The sequence below is a fragment of the Athene noctua genome, chromosome 5 (assembly GCF_965140245.1).
Source record: "Athene noctua chromosome 5, bAthNoc1.hap1.1, whole genome shotgun sequence".
NCBI lineage: Eukaryota > Metazoa > Chordata > Aves > Strigiformes > Strigidae > Athene > Athene noctua.
The window spans coordinates 49431597-49452976 of record NC_134041.1 but is presented as its reverse complement, the minus strand read 5'-3'; the positions used below and the strand labels follow the sequence as shown (position 1 = coordinate 49452976).

Below are 21380 nucleotides of genomic sequence, written 5' to 3'. Positions count from 1 at the left end.
AGACTTCAGAAAATAAGTTGCATCCTGTTGCCAAGCCTATCCACCATGGCTCTTGGAGGTCCAGGGCTCTAAAAGTGAGCTGTGGTTTCCTTCACAGGCTGCCAACCCACACAGTGCCTAGGCTTTGAAATTACAGGGTACCCCCACCCCTGGCCTCTACTCCAGAGAAAAGTCTGGAACTGAAAAAATATCAGGGTTTTCCAAGAGGGAGAAGTCCCTAACAGTATGTTTAGGAGTAAGTCTTAAAAACTTCAGAGTTTAAAGATAAAAGTAAGCCTTTCTTTCATAAGGCAACAGTTTGAATTTTTAATTAGCAAGTAGTATAGAATATTTCATCTTTTGCTTCCTGAGGGAAATGGTTGTTGAGACTTTCATCTTCACAGAGGCTCTTTCACAATACTTACTGATCCCTTTCCCCCTGCCATGCACTCCCCAGCTTCTCTGAACAAGCAAAGGAGCACATTACATCTGTAACATGAAGCCCAGCCTCAGGGTGCTATGTAATGGGATTTGTGCTTCTCTAGTTTTCAGTGCAATGCTGCTTATTCAGCTAAAGAAAGGAGCTCGGATTTCAGACAGCAATGAAATAGGAATTGCACTTCTCTGGATTTCAAACCATAGATACTCACTTTGCTGGGGGAGGAAGGCAACGCTCTTGCTGGCCTTCCCTTCTCCATAAATTGACTCTACACTAAAGCAGGAGTGTGGCTTGAGGCACAGTGTGAGCAGAACAGGGATACTTCAAGGTTCAATATCTCATGTATTTGCATCACACAGGAGGAGCATGCATATGCATACCTCTGTTCAAAATGACAGTTACTTGAGTATGACTGCGTGCTAGATGTGTGTTATCCGGGTTGTAGGGGACGCACTAGGTCTTTTCAGACCACTGTATTCCTACAAGTGGGAATCCTTCACACAAACATGACAATTTGTTTGTAAGCGCTTATTCCCCAATGGAATCTATTACTTTTGGTTTCTCCTTTTCAACTAGATTCTGTGAAGCCCGTAGGTAATCACTGTAGGCTCAGATCACAAGTTGTGTGTATAGATATTTGTGAGGAAGATCTCACTCAGTGCTCTGTGCACAGAAACAAGCCAGCTCGTTACTGGCATGGGATTTATACCTTGCCAGCTGGTAAGAATTAGGAAGCTTTGGAAACAAATGCACAGAAATTAGCAGTGGGGGGTCAAAACTAAGCATGGCTTTAGATACACTGTCTTGATAAGGATTTTGAGAATCAAAAGCAGGTTGGCAAGTCAGTCATTTCCTGGCAGTAGGTATTCCTGCCCTGTTACTGCCAGAAACTAAGAGCACACATGCCAGGTATTAGGTGTATGTGTGTTCTTTGGGACATTAAATCATTCATCAAATTCAGTGCAAAACAGGTTGTGTCCAGTTCAACATCTGAACACCCCTTTTTCAGCAGAGAAGTGCAGATAACATGCTGATAGCATACCAAGTTTTCACTCTAGATCCGGGCTTACTGACAATGAGGGGTCATACCTGAAAACAGATTTGAAAAAACTTGCTGTACAAATGTTGTTACTTCACTTCAGTAGCCTCATCAATACCTTACTTAAGTAAAATGATATACATATGGCCATTTAACTACAAGATACACTACTCCATCTGTGACAAAAACTGTAACAGTTTCTCCAGAAGAAAGTATAGTAGATCGTGTTCAACAGACTATGTGGTGAAAGCTATAGTGCTTGAACTGAATATTATCTCCTAATTGACAGTAAAGAATGCTGTAGGTACCTAAACCATGGACATTATCAAAAAAAAGAAAATAATTTCTTGTTGTTTCTTTAAGCTAGTTCATTTAAGGGATACAGTTCTCTTAGTTCTCCACTTACCAAACCAGATATATGCAAGAATTAGATGAGCTGACAAGAAATCTATACTGTGTATTTAGAAAATGGCAGAATTTCTAAAGCACTGGGTCTATCTGACTTAGAGACCTGCAGATAACAGCCTTTGCATAGGAACATAAGCCTTAGTTGAACAAGGGCAGAGGGGGGTGTTTGTTAGGTGAATTTATAATTTTGGAACTGAGACGGGAGATGGCATTTATTGGTCTCATTTGTCATGTGCAGGTGAAACACTTCACTTCTGAGAGAAGTTCCAGCTTGTAAATACTACTATCACAGGAATTCCTAAAAGTTTCACTGGAGAGATTGATGAAAGCAGATATTAAAAAAAAAAAAAAAAAAAAGTAGGCAAAAGCTGCTGTCCAGACTATTTAGATGGACATATCTACGCCCCATCTGAATACTACCATTTGTCACATTTAATCAGCTGTCAGCTCTTCATCATCAGTACTTTCACAAGACAAGGTTTAGAAATAGTTAATCAATTAATTCAAAACCTATGGAGCTGTTGAAAGATGAAAACATCCTATCTCTGGAAAAGCTTTCTGTTCAAGAAAGCTCATCCCATAGTTATAGAGAAAATTCCTATAAGATCATGACCAAATGGCACTAAAATTGTCTCCTTGGTAGTTGAAGGGCATGTCCTGATTATACCCTGTGCATAATGCCAGAATCCAAAGGCTTCAGTTTTCTTGAGCGACATACTAAATTTCTTTAATAACTGGCATACTTTGTGCCTGGGAGGCTATGAAGCAGTACTTGCCAAGGACATTATGAGAGAAAACACTAAATAACCTTTATCTGGAGAAGCTTTTATTCTTTTGCAGAAGGACCTGTTGGTATAGAAATGTTTTAGAAGGTTCACTTTCAGATAATTTCTTAATTAACAGATCTCTTGCTTGAACTAGAAGAAATTGATCTGTGTGCCAATTATATTTGTAAACTCATACTTACCCTTGCTTTGAGTCATTGATACACATCCCATTCAGTGGAAGTTATTCAGTGGAATGAAGTTTCTCTTCTTCTGTTAGCAGTTTTGCTTCCCATCTGATCCTTGCCTTTATCTTTGTTATGTAAGAAAAGATGTAAATGCAATGAAAGAAGATTTGGGTACATGACTTTCTTGAAGTTTGTGAATACTTTATATCAAGCTGTTGTCTTCCTGCTGACAGCCAGTTGCTGCAGGATCTCTACCATTGTGTCTGAGCCCTTCTGTAGCCTTGAGCTGATGGATGGAGTTCAGTTTTGGAGCCCGCAGCTCCACGGGACTTCCTCTGAATCCTGTGGGTGTATGTGGGTCCTATGAGTAATGAATGAACATTGTTAACTGAAGAACACAAGAGAAGAAAATTATTGTTTTCCTTCAAGTTACTTGTTATTTGTATTCTCTTAACATTTATGAGTCCTAGTCTCCCATCAGGGAGCCATGGGACTGGTAGCCACATTAGTGTGTTCAATAATTTCTGCCCCAAAATTGCTTACATCTTTCAGCCTTTGCTAAGCTGGTAGTATCACTGGTATGTAGTACATATTGAGCACCACTATCAACCCCTTAACCCTACAGATTTGCCTTCAATATTTTTTCAGTTGCATCAGTCAACATACTTAGGTTCCATTCCTTCTATAAGTTATCTGTCAATCACAGGCAGCAAGCAGAATGTCCCATTTTTTTCCGTTCTTCTGTGAAAAAGAAAATCAGTCCATCTCTTCTTTGGAAAACGTAAAATCAAAGGAATTTTTTACAACAAGAAAACAGTTGTTCTCTGCTTCAGAACAATAACAACACAAGGAAGGAATTGCATAGACATAGTATGGCAGGAACTTGAGTAAATGAAATGTAGTTAATTAATGTTTATTCATTTGGATCATAGTATCTTAGAAAAAAGGTTGTATCTTCAAAAATGTTTGTACAACATCTACCATAATGTGACACTGATCTTCAGCTGGGTGTTTTATCACTGCAGAAATAACAAATAAAAAAATATTATTCTGACGGACTGCCTTCAGTCAGTCAGTGAAATCTGGGAGATGAAACCCTTGTATTTTCTTTCTGTCAGTACAAAGATACTAATAAGTGGTAAAAGAAATGATTGAATTTCATACTGTTATGTAAATGGTTTCTGAATGAAGTAATTGTACTATAAGCAATATGACTGAACTTGCATGTTCTTAGGCACGCTTTTATATCATACTGGTTTATACCGTGTTAACATACATGGTTTGGAGCAATTTGTCATCTTGCAAGTCGCACTGTTTTAAAGAATATTGAAATAACAAATAAAGTTTACATAGAAGATTCATATTTAGGTTATGCTTTAGAACCTAAAGAAAAACTCTTGCAGAAGATTTTCTGTAAGGCATTAGTAGCAAAAGAGCAGTACAACTTAGAAGACCCTGCAATCATAGAAAGAGTGACTGGGGGGGGGGGGGGGGGGGAAACGACAGAAATACAAAGAAACGAAAATGAAAAAAAGTCAAAACATGAATAGATGGAAGCAGTAGATGATGGGGAGAAAAGAAGAACTTAAACATATGGGATGAAGGACAAAAAAAAAAGTCAGTTTCTGTCTATAAATGAACTTTATTGTTCTTATCCTTTTCTTTCTATGTTTATCATTTTCCACGGTTTATGCTGAGATCTGTTAAGAACATTTCTTTTTTAAACAGCAGAAATTTGAAGATATGTTTTTACCCAAAGAAAAAAAGAATTTTCAGTACACAGTTAATGGTGTATAAAGTCCATGAAACCATCAGGTTGCCTTATTCCCAGGAGGACGCAAGCTTTGCTGGTTTCAGTAGCGTGCCTCCAGGAAATCGTTCCAGGACACACAATTAGCCCACACTCTTCCAGAGTGCACAGTGTAACGTGATGCAGTTAAACCAGAAGACAGTTTTCATCTTTTGACCCTGTGTCAAACATGTCAGTTCAGTAGTTTACCTGAGATCTGTAAGAGAACGTGGGTCATCAGATATTTTGCCATAGAAAGGAACATGCAGTAGAGATACACTAAAAAATGCAATTTTAAAACCTCACTTACTTTCAAAGTAACAGAAAAAGTGCTGAGCCAGCTTTTGTAAGTGGCTCAACTCAGTGCATTCCTTTCTGTCTGCCAGTCTAAAGTTTAAATAAAAATCTTTGCCCATGCTCAGGATGTATGAGAAAGACGTTAAAAATGGCTCTTTCATTTTAAGCACTAACAAGATATTGAGCCCTGTAGAAGGTAGATTTGATAGTATCATTGAAATGCACATCCAAATGATAGTTTTGGGAATGTTTATATGTTCAGTATAGTGTCTAAGTCTTGCACCCATTGACATAGAGGATAGTTTAAAAAGTTCACAGTGAAACAGAATAATATTGAGTAATTCCTAGACAGAAATACACAAGTAACTGGGGAGGCAGGGGGAACCTGCCTAACTAGTAGATTGAAAAGGCACAAGCTGAAAACTCAAATGACAGTGTAAAACAGTCCCCATAGCTTAATTAAATAAAACCAATAATACGATTTAAACTTCTTTGAGTTAAAATTACTTTAATAAGGGTGTTAATTACTAGAGGATTAACACTGCTTACATGTGATAATAGATGTGGTCAGTCAATAAAGGGTGAGAATAATGTTCGTTTAAGAAGCAAAAGAATCTAGCACAGGATTACTCACCAGAAAGGGATAACATTTCAAAGTGGCAAGTAAAATCAGGGGAAGAGGTTTTCAAATTGCAGGAGGCATTAGGGACTGATTTGTGCCATCATTACTCAGCAAAAGTTCCATGTACATTGGGATCTGTTGGAGCTAAAATATGAAGAGTAATTATTACAAATTATGTATTACATAGTTTGGAATTATTCTGCCTTCCAGAACAATAGTAACAAATAATTTTTCAGATGAAACATTTTAAGAAAAAAATGAGAAGTGAGGAGAAAAGGCATATTCTAAAGGCAAAAGGTCACCTACTAAGGAGAATAATTTCTTGAAGATGTGTTTCTTACAAAAGTAGTATTGGACTATTGACATCAAGCAGAAAGGGTTTTTCCTAGTACGTTTGCAAACACAGCATCAGGAGAAGAAAGATCTTTTGCAAAATGCCAACAAAAAACAAATTCTGAGTTATCCAGGTTTCTTGTTACTGCAGCTTACTGGGCTCAGAAGCCTTTGCTAAACCAAGTTATCTAGACAAGAAAAACAAAAACAAGTACCAGGATTTTAATACAGGCTGTATTATTTGCTAAAATGTTTTTAGAGTCATTTGATAGATATAAAAGTGGAAGTAATTGTCTTGTAGTAGCTGAAGAAGAAAGTGAAGGTTGTCTGGGAAAGAATATGAAACTTTTGTCTAGTGATTTTGGCTTTGCTTTTAACTTGTCTATATTTACATTCCTGAGCTACTCATTGTGGAATTCCTTGTCCAGTGGTTCCCAGATCTAGTATAGCTTTCCCTAAGGGATGTAACTTCATCTGCTATGAAGGGTGGTTATGCAGCCATACCCTGAATGCACTCCTTTGGAAGAAATAACTATCTGTTTACAGTAAACTCATCGTGAGAACATCTGTATGTGCCTGTGCATTATGGATTGCACTGGATTTTTGTTTCTGCAAATAAAATGATGCTGATTTCTGGCCTATTATGTCTTAGATTTCAGTGGCTTTCCACATATTCTAACTCAGCACCCAAGATCAGCTGAGATACTTTATTGAACAGTTGTTATATTTGTATTCCCTTCCTGCAAAGGCTTTTCTGAGAGCTGCCTTGTATATAAAATGCTGAGGGTCTTGATGGCCACCTAAGAGAAGAATCTGGAGCACTTTTTACTTAGATCTGCAGCTTTCTGAGAACTGCACAAATCTTAAACCAAAGCAAACCAAAAAGTGATAGATGAAAAAATAATTAGACTTGTGTTGAAACAAACTATTTTCCCCTCCTGCTGCAGAACCTCAGTGGAGACGATGTGTTTCATAGTGCACACTAGAGATCATGGACCTCTGTGAAGGCCAAATGCTGAAGATTCATAAACCTTACAGACATGATGTATATCCTCCTGTTAGTTGGAAGCCTCAATCTCTGTAACAGTGTAGTTTCAGTATTTTTCTTAGATGTAATTTCCTTTCATGTTTTGGTCCAAGTCAGAATATGACAAATAACTGGAAAGTTAGGAGCAGGAAATATCCTGTTCTGCCGCTGAATCACTAATTCCCAGTGGCCAGGTTGGTGGCTTCCTGGGTCAGTTCTGGGAGCTGCAGCTCCCCACAAAGCTGGTCTTTGCCTCCTTTGTGAGCACAAGGCTGTGGAGCTGTGCCATGCTTACTTGTCTTCCTGTAGGCATCCATTTACATTAATGCACCAGAGACATGTATCTAAAAGTCCTTTCTTCAATCTTAGGAGTAATTGGACTGAAATTTAAACTTGGGAGTTGTAATTATACTTGGGCAGACCACTATAGATGTTTAGTTCTAGGGTACAGCAGCCTGACTTTATAGATTAGATGTGCGTGTGTACAAGGACAGTTTGGATTAGTTCAAAATGGCATTTGTCAGATAATGACTTTTCATGTTATAGTATAGATCCTGATCTCTGGCAAGACTGCAGGAATCTAGAGTTACTCACGTGGATACTGCTAAATTTTTAATTTGACAGATGGGACAAAAGTGTTCAATTCTAGAACACAGTATGGAAGTTGAAGTGAACGTATTTTTTGTTTTTAGATTTTATTCCGGTTACACCAAGTTAGATGATTTTTAATTAGTCCTACCTTTTCTAAACCAGTGAAAGTGGTTAAAATCTGATTTTAACATTAAATTTTAATTTTTTTGAATACATCTTTTTAATGAAATACCTCAAATGGATTTTTACAGGAGGGATTGAGACAAATGATACAGTTTTAATTACCAATTAACTTATTTTAAGGTACTGTGCCACATCACATGCTATTTATGGCATTATTTCATAGATGAGCAAATAGTTTAAAGACCGCTTGTTAGAAGTCTCATGCAATTGAAAAAACAGCTTATAGAAAATCTAAGTTTAAATAAACTAAAATGTAAAAATAGCCTGTTCAGTTAATCATGGTTTTGGTAAATGTCAATGTTTAAGTACTACTGTCAAACCTGTATTTAAAAAAAAAACAGAAGCCAAACAAAAATGACATCTTAAATTTAACTGTTCTATAGTAAATACTTCATAATTTTAACAGCTGAAATTGTATTTTGAAAGTCTTGTTCAGGTCAGAGGCAGATGTCCTGTTCCAGTGGGCTGCACTTGTCACCCTTGCGTGCTGTTTGAGCGTGTATGCCTCTGTGTTAGAAGCTCAAAAACAAAAAAATGGGTGAATGACCTGACCATTGCATAATACACAATTTTTAATCCACACACATTTTACCATTGACATAGTTTTACGCTTTGTCTAAAGGGACTTCATGTACGGGCTAACGGGCTTGACAGGAGCAATTTGGCCTGAGCCCGTGCCCTCTGGAGCCTGACTGTCTGCCAGGCTCCTGCTTTTCAAACTCTTCCCTGTTTCTAGACTCAAAAGACGGTTGTTTTGCTACTAGTCCAGCTTATTCTTTAATGATGAACAACAACACACTTCATAATAAACATTTGCACTGTAATTAAACAAATCTTCTTTGAAGAGGTATTACTTGTTGCTGTATTGTGTATTGCATGGAGCCTAGCTATTTATATTTGCCTTAGTGACTATTTTTCATTGACTTTCTTTAGATGTTACATTTTGGGCTGCTTGAAGTTTTAATGGGATTTGTAAAAATTATATGTTGTGAGTGTTTTTTCTGGTCATGGTAACAGCAACAAGCTTGTCCATGTGACTTCAACAGCAAGCACTCTATTTTGTAGGCAGGCCTAAGTTCATTTGAAGTGCCAAAGAATAAAAAATGTATTTGGGCTTGCTTATGAATATAACAAGACCAGGCATCTCTCAGAGTATACCTCAGGGTCCAAATTTTAGGAGAGAATTCTGCACTTGGGAATAATTTATGTTATAAAGGATTTCTTTGAATACAAATAGCTTCTGTTTTTTCTTATCATAACAATTCACAGTGGTTCAGCTGACATAACCTCTGAATTTATACATTGTACACTTATGAATATGTTAAAGGTTGTATCCCAACGTTCAAGATAGCGACAGATATGATTTTAACTTATAAATTTGAAGCAGAAACATTTAAATATAGAACTGTTTCACTCACAACATTTAAATGTCCCAAATTTAGGCACAATTTCTAAATGCATAGTGCTTTACAAAAAAAAAAAAAAAGAGGCACGTTTTAATGCAGTGGTTTAAAAACGGAAAGACACTGCCTTTCTAACACAAACTATCCTTCCTTTGAAAATCCAGGGCTCAGTTTTCAAAGCACTGCCAAGGAATTTAGCCTGCGACCCCCATTGACACTAATGGGAATTGCATAGCTAAGTCCCCATAACATCACTTTGAAAATGCATTTGTTATACCAATCCAGAAAAACGTAGCATAAACTATAGGGAGACACAGATCAAGAGATCAATTTACACTTTGAAATACAAGACCAATGTGTGTTATTCCAGTTATGGGATCAGTAGGGGAGATTTTAAAATTCCCCCCATTCACAAAATAAGTCACCAGGAGTAAATAAAACAAAATATTTTGGCAAGTGGCAGGCAGACTTGCTAACCAGGTTAACAAGATATTTGTCAGCAGTAACGAACACCTACTGATTAAGTGATAATTGCATTTGGTTGGTACGGTGTTGTTATTCTACAGTTAGCAAACTCCGTCTTTTTTCCTTGTAAACTGGATTTAGATATCTATATTTTAAATACTTCTGTTGTTCTTTTGTGACAAGAAAATATTTAGAGTGAACAAGACTTGTCTTTGTCCAGTTCTGATTCTGGTCATTCATGTTTTAGTTCCAGTCTAGAAAGTGCTTTCATGCTGCACATACTTTAATAAACAGGAAGATAACATTAGGTGAACTAACGATGGTGTTATCTTCATGTTCATGCAGGAGATTTTTGTTAATTCGTTGGAAGTAAGTGTATACCTGTATAACCTATATTCTTGTGCATTTGTGCATGAAATGTAAGCAAAGACTTAAAAAACAAAAGCGTTGCAGTTGTGTAGCTGTGTTACAGGAGTTGCCAGTGAGTCCCAGTCATGAACCATGGTCCCATTATGCTGGGCAGAGTATAAGTAAGTGTTTTAACAAAAGGAAGACAACTTTGCCTCACAGTTCACAAACTGATGAGCTTATAGCTCCATTCTATGTCAGAAATTATGAAACAACAATGATTCTGGTTGACAGGCTTCCTCTTCGGTCATCAAACCTGTTTGTTCTTCTGAATACAAGGTGTGTATAGGTACAGTGTGAGCTCCTTGGGGTGAAAAATATTGAGGGGTGAGATATTTGTGAGTGGCTTTTGTTAGTTTACTGTGTTTAAAATGTAATAGTCTCTTTAATCTTTGGAGCTTTTCAACTCCAAACCCCAATAAAATTAGTAGTAATTGAAATATTAATACATTTGCTATTCCTTTATCCTAATGACTTAAATGATACATAGCTAACAAGAGTCATCAGACTTTTTTTCTAGGTCAAAAGCTATGCATTGTCAAGGAAAAATTTGTAATGTTACTTCTGTACTCTTTCCTAAGAAAAGCTTTGGTGTAGCTTGCAGTTGTATATGCTTGGCACTGTTCATTTCCCAGAAGAGTTCACCAGTATTCTAGGCTTTGGGATTTTTTTAATTAAAGAGGTCAAAATCCATTATATCAAAATTTCAAAGAATTTACCAATTAGCTGTAGTCTGCGATGCCCAGCAGGTGGCTTTTATGCTATTAAAGGGAGATTGTTTCCATCTCTGATCAAAGCAAAAACAAAACAAAGGAAAATATAGAATATTTTGCTGTACACAGTGCAAACCACATGCTGTGTAAATTATAGGTGAAAACTGTACATGAGAGACTGTTCAGTCATACCACTTAAAAAAAAATTCTATATTATCACACTGTTCCTCATGAGGATGGTAATGTCTAAATCTATTTAGATTACTGATTAGCTGAGAAGATTAGACAGTTTACTGTCAGTTGAAATGAAGATTTTAGCATCTTCCTATTTAAAAGTAAAAGTAAAAACGCACAGTTAAGTATATTAATTAATTTGCTAGAGTGAAAGTAGAAAAAGCTGATTGTGCTGGAATGTGCAAGATGCAAAGAAGTTTCAATTTGCACTTTTCAATGAATCTAAACTTTCCTGATTTTTGCCTACTTAAAAGAATGTTTGTGACCTCTTGACCCTTTTGTTATCCCTTACTCAGAAAGGCCTTTATTCTGTAAGGCTTAGGTATAAAAAAATAAAAAGAGCGTTAATGGCATAACAGTCCTTTCTGATCACCCTGTGTAAGATGTTTATGCAAAGTGTCAATAGAAGCAATTGGCCTAACAGTGTGACAACCTGCTTTGCTTGGAAATGGGCTAATCTCCTGTTTGGGTTATCCAGAGGTCAGGTAAGGATTTCTTTTTTTGCACTCCCTGTAGTGCGCGGGTACATAACCTGCAAACACTACAGGGCAGAAATCAGAAGCAACTGAGCCCAAGAATGCCACAAAGCTTTTTTTTTTTTTTTTTTTTCCCCCGTCATTTTTTTTCCTCTGCCTTTTAGTTTTCCATTTCCTGGTCTCATCCCAGAAAGCCTCTTTGAGTGTCTAACACACAACAATGCAGGGACTCCACCAATATCATTATCTGCTGCTTCACTTTTTTGTTTTTTTCTTTTCAAACAGGCATCATCCCACTCTTTTTTGAAGTTCACGTGGAACCCTACTTTAAATCTCAGTTTTTGAGGGCTGCCCCTGTTGCCCTGTCACAGCAGGCTGGAACTCAATAAGCGCTCAGGCAAGCATAGCGGGCCAGGCAGTGGGCCTTGGCGGGCTGCATGCTGTGAACTCCTGCCTCACTGAATCAGCTTCTGTGTGTTTTTATAACTGCCTTTTTTTTTTCCCTGTTAATTATGCCCCAAGGCTGTGGAAAGACAGCATTTATCTGTTTCAACAGACTAAGCAGCAAGTGTTCTGACATGTTTATCAGGCAAATTGTACCTGACAAAAGGTAATTACACATGCAATCAAGTACAGAAGTAACTGGGTGATTAGGGGTTAATAAACTGTTTAGCATATGAAATATTCAGCTTGTGAGCAAGGAGAGTGGACCAGAAGGACAGAACTGACAGTGATATGTTAAAAGAATTCCTTTTCTTTTGATGGAATATCTGTCTTTAAGGAACTGTAAGCAGGATATTGTGTGCAATTCCTTTTTTTATCTCCAGCTCCTGAATCACTGGTGCCTGTTGTACAACCAAAGCTATTTGCTGACACTCTCGATACTTCAGAAGAGATAATGGCACCATTCCTACTTGTATTAAGCTACCTGATAACTTACAATTAGTATTTTTATAGTATAATCAACACAATTGGTGCCGTCTAATGGACACTGCCCCCATTTCCTTCTGCAAAGCCCTGGTCTCCTCCTGTCTCTCTTGCTGTGTTAGCTCTGTGCATAGCTAGTTCCCAAAGTTGTGTTTCTCTTCCAAGATTATTCCTGACAGTTGCCCAAAAGTAAAAAGGAAAGGGCATCTGTATGATATTTGAGGATGTGACAAGAGGCTCAAACAGCATTGAAAGGGCCGGATGGTCGATTCCAGCAGTTCCCAGTGCACAAAATTCTCACATAATTACAAGATGGCCTAAATACAGAACTACGGCTGAGCTGCTCAGGACTTTAGGTAATACAAGACAAAGCTTTACTGAGTAATAATTACCAGTAATTTCTATCCAAACGTGGTCATATCACCTAGATACTGGGAAAAAGCAAAAGTGCTGACATTGAATAATAGATTCAAATATTTCAAATTTGAAACCAGAATTCTGCCCCTAAAATATTAAGAACCTTGCCCCAGCATCAATATTGTAATGTTTTGTGTTAACCAGACCCATTAGCAATCAGGGTCTTAAAGTAGGACCACTTTTAACCAAAAAATAGTTTAGTATCTTTTACAATAAAATTGTTGTGTTTAAAATAGAAGTCTTCTGATTAAAAAGTAGCAGTTATCTGTATAATGTAAGAGATGGCTATAGCCTTTTATATAAATATATATAAACACCTTTTTTTTTTTTTTCCAAAATGGTGTTTATTTCAAGCAGAAAGAGCTAATGTTAGACATAAAAGGCATTTATAAAGTACATAGACATGAACAAAAAGTTAGAAAATCAAAGTATTGTAGGGCATTATTCAAAATGCAAGTGCAGAACAGCAGCCAGAGTCTTAAGTAATCTATGATCTTAGAAGTATATATGTGACTAATAATGTGATGATTTGAGAAGGCAACACTTTCATATGCAGTAAAAGGAACATGCTACTCTCTGATCGTCAGCCCTGATGATTCCAAGATGATGGAAAAAGGTTCCCCTTCTATCACACCTTTAGAAGAAGCAAATCCTCTAAATAAGGCAGAAGTTTTATCTTGTAAATATAAGTAAGTGGACAGTCTACTGGACACTCTATCTGGTATACTAGTAAGGATAAAGCTTGTTCCTTTTTTTTTGGTAATGACTTGGACACACACACAGGTACACACACGTCTCTGCAAATCATCATCAGAAGGGCTTCTCTTGCTCCTAGGAAAGCATATGCTGCTTCATTATAAAATTATCAGGTATAATATTGCCCGTCTTAGCTTATTCTTATTTTTCATGGTTGTTATGGGATAAAGAGAGTACAACAGTGCCATTGTTCTTGCATGGTAGAGTTAGTGTATCTAGTTTATTAGGTGATTCACAGTGTGTCAGCTGCAAGCTGGTTCTGACAGAGCACCCTTGCGCGGCTCCTTAGGTGGGGTTAAGTGGTTGACTAATTGCTAATAGTCTGCACTGCCTCCAGTCTCTGAGAATAGCGATGCCTTTCTGTCGGGTTTGAAGTATTTCCCTTACATGTTAACTTTGGAAAGATGCATGTGCAAAATGAAATTACAATAGGAAAAACGTTTAAGGCAAACAATGCACATTCTAACCTTGAAGAAGACACAGCCAGCAGTGTCGTCGGTGTGATGTGCTTCACTGTGTGGATTTTGATTGATTTTTGAGGCAGGAAGATATTTATTGCCAGGACATAGTCTATGCACATATTTCTCTTACTACAGTGCATGTCATTGTGGACCATTCTTTGCGAGACAATACATCGTATTTTCCGTTACTGTCTTGGTAATAGCAACAGTTCTATTGGATAAAATAATAGTAGGGAAATGTTGCTTTAATATGGCCTTGTTTAGGTTGATTCTAGTTCCCACAATAAGAAACACTGTACCAGAACCAGCAAATTCTCCTATACTTCATGCTTCACAACTGAGAAGCCGTGGGGTGAGCTCACCTGAACTTAAATCCCCTAAATTATTAATTTTTTTTTAACTGTAGCTGATAATCTTTTTGGCAAAATTAACGCTTTTACGATTAGACTTGCTCTAGGTACAATTTTTCTTTTTCCACATTAGTGGTAATCACAGTATTTAAAACTGCAGAGATTTACAGCCACCTTTTATTTCAGTGGAACTTAACATATTCCTCATATTAGATCTCTGTACTATGAGTCATGTCAGCATGTCAAGCCAAATCCACAAAGTATTCCCATTATATCTTCACCTTGAGTACCGTGTAACATTACCAAAGGCTGTTCCCTCTCCTTGTGGTTTTGCACACACCTAGTCCCTGTCACATTATAAAATCATTTTAAAACACGTCTACTGTGAATGAGAATACAGCAAAAATATAGGGAAAAAGTTGGGGGGTTTTTTCCTCCTCTATTGAAGAGTTGGACAGATTTTTGTGATGAATTTCACGTAGCTATCTGTTAGCATGAATTAAAAAACTTGTATCTTCCAAGTTCTCTTATTTTCAATAATCTTTATGCATAAATTTCAATATATCTTTATCCTCTACTAAAATAAAAATCATCTACCAAAGGATTAGGTGGGCTGCTGTTTCATTAACAGCTTTGTCTTTCCAAGAGTATGTTCAAATCACATGAAGTAGCCCAAATATTTTTCTGTATCTTTGAATGGATAGGCTGTCTTCTAGATCATAGGCCTGTGGCCCAGACAGTCCCACTTTAATAGAGGTCTTTCTATACAAGGAAGAGGAATTAAAGTGCTTCATTTAAATAAGGCACACATTTTTGTAGCAAAAGGCAGTGTAAGTCAGTGTGCCAGTTTTGGCTGGAATAAAGTTAATTTTCTTCGTAGTAGCTAGTATAGGGCTGTGTTTTGGATTTGTGCTGGAAATGGTGTTGATTAATTCAGGGATGTTTTAGTAACTGCTGAGCAGAGCTTACACAGAGTCAAGGCCTTTTCTGCCTCTCACACCACCCCACCAGCAAGCAGGATGGGGGTGCACAGGCAGTTGGGAGGGGACAGAGCTGGGACAGCTGACCCCAACTGGCCAAAGGGATATCCCATACCATGTGATGTCATGCTCAGCAGATAAAGCTGGGGGAGGAAGGAGGTAGGTGGACATTAGGAGTGATGAAGCATTCACCTTCCCTAGTAACTGTTAGGCATGACGGAGCCCTGCCTTCCTGGAGATGGCTGAACACCTGCTTGCCCATGGAAAGTGGTGAATGAATTCCTCGTTTTGCTTTGCTTACACATGCGGCTTTTGCTTTACCTATTAAATGGTCTTTATCTCAACCTACAAGTTTTCTCACTTTTACTCTTCGATTCTCTTTCCCTATCCTACTGGTGTGGGGAGGAGACCGAGCAGCTGTGTGGGCCTTCACTGCTGCCTGGGGCTAAACCATGATAATCAGAAAGGAACAGAGTAGCAGAAGTTGAAGCGGACTGTAGGGGCCGATTCCTCTGAAGCGTGGCAGCAGAAGTGAAGGTGAATTTGGGGTTGTGCTTGAGAGAAGCTTTGTATGGGTGACTTGAAGTTTTCCCATACATGTGTGGTGGTCCTGGGAACAGCAGCTCATTTCTGCTAGACTGTCCTTGCTGCCGTTGGCTGCTCGCCAACCTGCTCCCCTTGCAGAGTGCCTGCATTGACTGTACATCCACCAAGTGCCAAGTCAGATGCAGGTGATATGCATGGCCAGGACACAGATCCAAAGAGCTGCACACCAGGCAGCCCTTGCCCACCCACAGCATACAGTATGTGCTGTCAAAGCCCATTACGTACAGCAATATGCCACAGCCCAGAACTGCAGCTGTAAGGGAGACAAAATGCTCAATGTATAATGGTGCACCGCAACAGTCCGGTCTCCAGCAGTGTCTGCAGCTCCCTGTCGCGTTTATTCCAGCAGCAGGGCACATTTGTCACTGCAGCCCCTGAACATGTGTTCAGAAGGAGGGAAGGGAGCTATGAGTGGCATGTGTCATTTGATTGCATGTCCCTGGTCCTTCGTGTTACCTGCCACATGTCAATGACACCTGCTTTAACTTAGGAGATTTATTAGCATGAGGCTGGTTGTGTGCAGCTCTTTGACCGAGTGTGGAACAGGGAGGAAGCTCTGGGTACATCCCCCTTGCTAATAGTGTTTCGCAGTGTGTTGTTCACTCTTCAGAGCCAGGACTGTCTTGGAGTGCACAGAATACACGTCATGTTCTCTTAGGACATTGTTTTACCCTGTGCTGAAAAGCAACAGAGTCCATGGTCTGTTTAGAGCCCTACGTGCCTACCTGTGTCCAGTCAGGTGACAAATGAGGTGTAATCTTCCACCCCATCTGTCACTATCACTGAGATGTCCCAGAGCCGTGACACAATCAGATGGTTGATTCAAGCACTAGAAGTATGGTATGAAAACTGTTCATGCAATATTGCCAGGAAAGTTCCTTTGAACTTGTCAGCACTGAGTTGTATCAGTTGTCAATGGCTTTGGGCTGCACGGTGCTAACAGCATATAGAGCTTCAGGGTTGTTTAGGATTTACCCAGAATCCTCAGTTTCCATGTTACAATAGGGATAAGAAATTAAATCTTTCACCTTTGATTTACTGAACAAAACTGCTTCTTTTCTTAAGAACCATCTCCCATGTGGAGCCCATGACAAGTGGCATTGTAATTAGCAATAATTTATTAATACATTCTGTTTGTTTTTTCTGTAAGAGAGGGGACATGAAACCTCCAGATTATGTAGTTTGGGTTCCGAGTGGTTGCCAGCTTTATCCTCCCAGCTTGTGTTGTGCGTCTGCCTGTCCTCTCTTCCCACTCCTTTGATCATGCTTTTGAATATATCATACAGCCCCTGTGAGGACTGGGCACTACCAACCGTTGTAACACAGGTAGTAAGAAGGGATGAGTAACATGCAGCAGCAACTGAGGCTGTGGGTTTCACACATGCCACTAATTCCTGAGTTATCAGAGCCTTCCCAAGTCTATTTGCTTAGTGACTGAAGGCATGTTCTCTTCAGCTCAGTAGAATTGATGGTGCCCATCCTGAGAAAGCACTTTGTGAGAAAGAACCATTTGCATTTGACCTTGGCAGCTATCATGGATATGTAGTCAGCAGAGAATGAAATAGCCTCCTTGCTTTTTATACACCTTTCACCCATATGAGAGAGTTAAAATGTAGGTGTCATTGAGGTTTGTAACAGTCCCTGGAGGACATTGGAACAACAGAGCAGTAGCTGTGTCAGAAGTCTGTTAGAAAGCCAGGAAATGTTACTACATCTTCACAGAAGCCTATACTACAAATATGGGAGGAGTAATTGATTAGACAATAATTTATTTAAATTAGGTACTTTATTTGAAAATAACAAGAAAGGGGTTAGGAAGTGAAAAAAGTTGAAGATGCTATGAGGACCAGGTGTATGTTTTTATTCTGTAGTTCAGTTGGTGTTATAATTTGGGGGATGAGCATTGGTGGAGACCTGCGATGTTTTATCAGGCTGAGAAGTTTCAGTAAGGCAAGGCTCGAGGAGGTGCAGTCCTTCTGTTCTGTGGTCAGAAGGCAGAGAGGCAGGCGCCTGCTGCAGCTCTGCCTGGGGGAGCAGGGGCTGCTGGCAAAAGCTTGAAGTGAACAGGGTTCTTTATTTAAATAGGAAAATGATATGACTTGCAGTAGTCTGTTATGTTTCTTAAAGTGGTTTTGTTACAGAAAATCCTGTTCCACCCCACCTTCCCAGCATTACTGATGTAGCAAGGCCTCCAGGCAGGCAGGGGCTCTGGGTGACGCTGAGGACCCAGCTCAGCAGAGCAGCCCTGGGCGCTGCGAGCCAGGGCAAAGTGTTGCTAATGGTTCCCCATGCTTATTCAAACAGTAGGTTTGGCTAACTCAGGGCAGCCTGAGAACAAGCCGGTGTTAGCCCTCAGCGGCAGGACAAGGCCCGACATCAGAGGCGGGGGAAGCTGGGGGTGCCCCGCCATTGACGTCAATGGGAGCGGGGCAGCCGGCCGCAGGTAGCCGTGGGAAAGGCTCCACGGAGCGGGGCCGCCTGCGCCCTGGCCCCGGGCAGCCTGGGCAGGGTGCCCGGCGGCGCCTGGCCTGCGCCCGCGATGGCGGAGGGGGAGTTAGGCTTTGAGGGCTGCGAGGGTGCTGGCTGCTGGAGGTCAGGCATCGCGGCCGCTCGTAAAAGCGGGCTGTTTTGCTAACAGCAGCTCCGGGGTCGTGAGTCAAAGGCCTGATTTGAAACTGCGGCCAGACTCAGGACTGCGCCTGGAGGCTTTGTGTTCCCCCGTTTAAGTGTTCGGGGTTTGTTTGGGCCAAAGTATGCCCAGGGCTCGGGGCTGAGTCACGGGGATCAGTCACCATGGAGAGTGCAGCAGGGGTTGTTTAATTCACTTAATTGAGACTACCTGAAACTCTGGTTTAAATTACTGTGAGCAGCAGCAGACACGAGTATCCATCCCCTTCTCTCTCCTCGCGGTAAAGCAAGCTCCCGAACACTCCAAAGCGTGAAGCCGTTGGCATCCCCTCCTAGGGCCGAGCCTGCCCCGCCGCCTCCCGGCGCACGGAGCGGGGCGAGGAGGCGTTAAGAAAGGAAGGGACGGGCAGGTGAAGGGGCTGCCGGCCGGGCTGCCGGCGAGGGGCTGCGGCCGGGCCCGGCCTCCCCGCGGGGCCGCTCCGCGCTCCCTCACCCGCCTCTTCCCCCCCCCCAGCTCCTGGACCTCTTCATGGTGTGGGACTGGTCCACCTACCTGGCTGACTACGGGCAGGCCACCTCCAAATACCTGCGGGTCAGTCCCAGCACGGCCCTCACGCTCCTGGAGAAGTAAGTGCGGGGCCAGGGCCGGCGGCGCGGGCGTGCGGGCGGCGGCGGGGCGAGCGCGGGGCAGGGCCGGGCGCCGCGGCGCTCCCAGCCCGGCACCCCCGGGGGGCTGCGGGGCCGGGGCCGCCCCCCCGGGAGCGGCGGGAGACCGGCGACAGCGCGTCGCCGTGGCGGTGCCGAGAGCCGCGCAGGGGCGCGGGCGGTGCCGGGGCCCCGGGAGCCGCTGGCGGCCGCCCGAGCGAGTGCTCCCGGGAGGGGAACGCGAGGGGCATCGCCGTGCTAGAGCCGGTGCGAGCGGGCTGGGGAGGGCAGGGCGCGTCGCCGCCGGCCGAGCGTCAACTGCTTTTAAAAACGGCACCAGTATATGCCGGGATTGAAAGGCGGTTTCTAACGGTGTTTCCTCTCCTCTCCTGCCTGCGCTGAATGTGTGTTTTGCAGAGTTCACAGAGGGTACGTATCGCCTATGTTGTTACAAAGTATTGGTGCTTCGATTTCTTGCCTTTGCCTAATTTCGTTTTTAAATCCGTTGATGCGGGAGATCAGCAAATAACGATGTCGGGGAATTTGACGGTGAACAAAACACGCCCGTTCGCCGAGCCTGAACTTCCCATGGACGGAGAGGATACTAACGGGTTTTCTGGTTTGCTTCTCTCCTAACGCAATTGGTAGGGCCAGTTTCCTGCCGAGGTGATATTTGCTTAATACTTATGGGCGATTTGTGAAAAAATATCTGTTAAAACGAGTTCCACATTGTGGAAGTTTAATTTAAGAATACACAGATAACAGCTTTTGTAATCTTTCAGTTCTTGCTAGCAGAAAGATCAAAAGAGGAACAAAAGTAAACTTCTTCAAATAGTTGGATTTTTCCTTTTCAAGTTATGTTTCTAACGCGTCTGTGTCATTTGCTTTTTTATTTCTCCAGAATGAAAGACTCGAGCAAAAAGAACAACATTTTTGCTCAGTTCAGGAAGAATGATCGTGACAAGCAGAAGCTAATAGAGACTGTAGTAAAGCAGCTTAGGAGTTTAGTCAACGGTATGTCCCAGCACACATAGGCCTGTTAAATCAATGGTATCTCATCACGCCAAGAGGTATTTCTTAGCCACTATTTCTACTAAGCAAATGGTGATATCAGCTAGGGCATTCGTTTGACTCGGTAAAGGAAAAATGCAGTAAATGGCTTGTACATGGAGTCTTCAGCAAACAATTCTTTGTACGTATTTTTAATGGATCGAATACTATTTTGTATATTGTAAACAAATGGTGAAAAATGAGTCTGTACAATAAAAACCAGCTCAATCGTATTGTACATGGAACAGCTGAACTGTAAATACATTATTTAAATATCTGCAGACATGGTGTCCAAAATTTTGCTCTGGGTAGGAAATATCTGAGAAATGATCTCTTAGTTGCTGTTTTCTGGACGAATCCTAATTTAATGGTTTTTAAGCGTTGAGATGCCGCCTGTCGTTTTCCTGCATTAAATGTATATTAGCCTTAAAGTGATTTGACATAATTTTGTATAACAGATTTTGTAGTCTGGAGGTATGAAAAAATCTTCTGATTTTCAGTACCTTTGAAAACTACCTGAGAACTAGACTTGATATTTATTTAGCATTAGGGCTTAGAGGCTTTGTTCTCCAAAAAGGTTTGATCTTGAGGTTGTGAATGTAAATAACCATTTGAGTTCTTTATAACGTGACATTTTGGTTTGATTTGGTTTTGTTCCTCAGGGTTACTATTTCTAACTGTACTTTTGTAAGATCCCGGGTTCTTTTCCCCAGGTTGCAGTAAGGAATAGATTTGCCACTGCTGGTTTCGTGCCGCATCTGTTTGTCAGTATGTGCTTCCAGACCCATCCCAGCGATTAGCATTTCGTCCCACCGCGGTCTCTTTGCACTGTCCCCTCCTGGCTATTTTAGACACAAAGCGAATGTCTAATAAATCCAAACCAAATGGAACATGTAAAAATAATGTACATTTTCGCTGTATTTTTAAGTTATTGACGGTCTAAATACAGTAATATAAACCTCAGCCGTATTCCTGTTTAATTTCACGCCCTGGAAGGCGCCTCAGAGTTGGTTTCGCTGGGACCTGTACCGGTCCCCGGCTCTTTGGTGATTTACCCCCGGGGCGCGCGGGGGGCCGGGGACCCGGGGCAGCCCCGACGGCGGGGGACGGGCCGGGGGGCTGCGGGTCCCCCCCCGGCTGCCACTGCCGTCCGGGGCGGCGGGGCCTGCAGAGCGGGGCTGGGATGCGCCCCGGCTGGACTC

The 21380-nt window shown here is 41.1% G+C and overlaps 1 protein-coding gene across 8 annotated transcripts in view; it reads left to right on the top strand.

The window, feature by feature from the left end:
* EXOC6 (exocyst complex component 6) overlaps nucleotides 1–21141 on the top strand; it is a 94065-nt gene extending 72924 nt beyond the window's left edge. For 5 of the 8 annotated variants that reach the window (XM_074907473.1, XM_074907469.1, XM_074907466.1 and 2 more), the window contains 2 exons: nucleotides 18998–19110; nucleotides 20030–21141. In XM_074907473.1, coding sequence (XP_074763574.1) covers nucleotides 18998–19110; nucleotides 20030–20162 — 246 coding nt within the window. In that variant the 3' untranslated portion in view covers nucleotides 20163–21141. Of the gene's footprint in view, nucleotides 1–18997; nucleotides 19111–19545; nucleotides 19558–20029 lie in introns of all 8 variants that reach the window. The other 3 variants (XM_074907471.1, XM_074907467.1, XM_074907470.1) reach the window with 1 other exon arrangement.
* The last annotated feature ends 239 nt before the right edge of the window (nucleotides 21142–21380 follow it).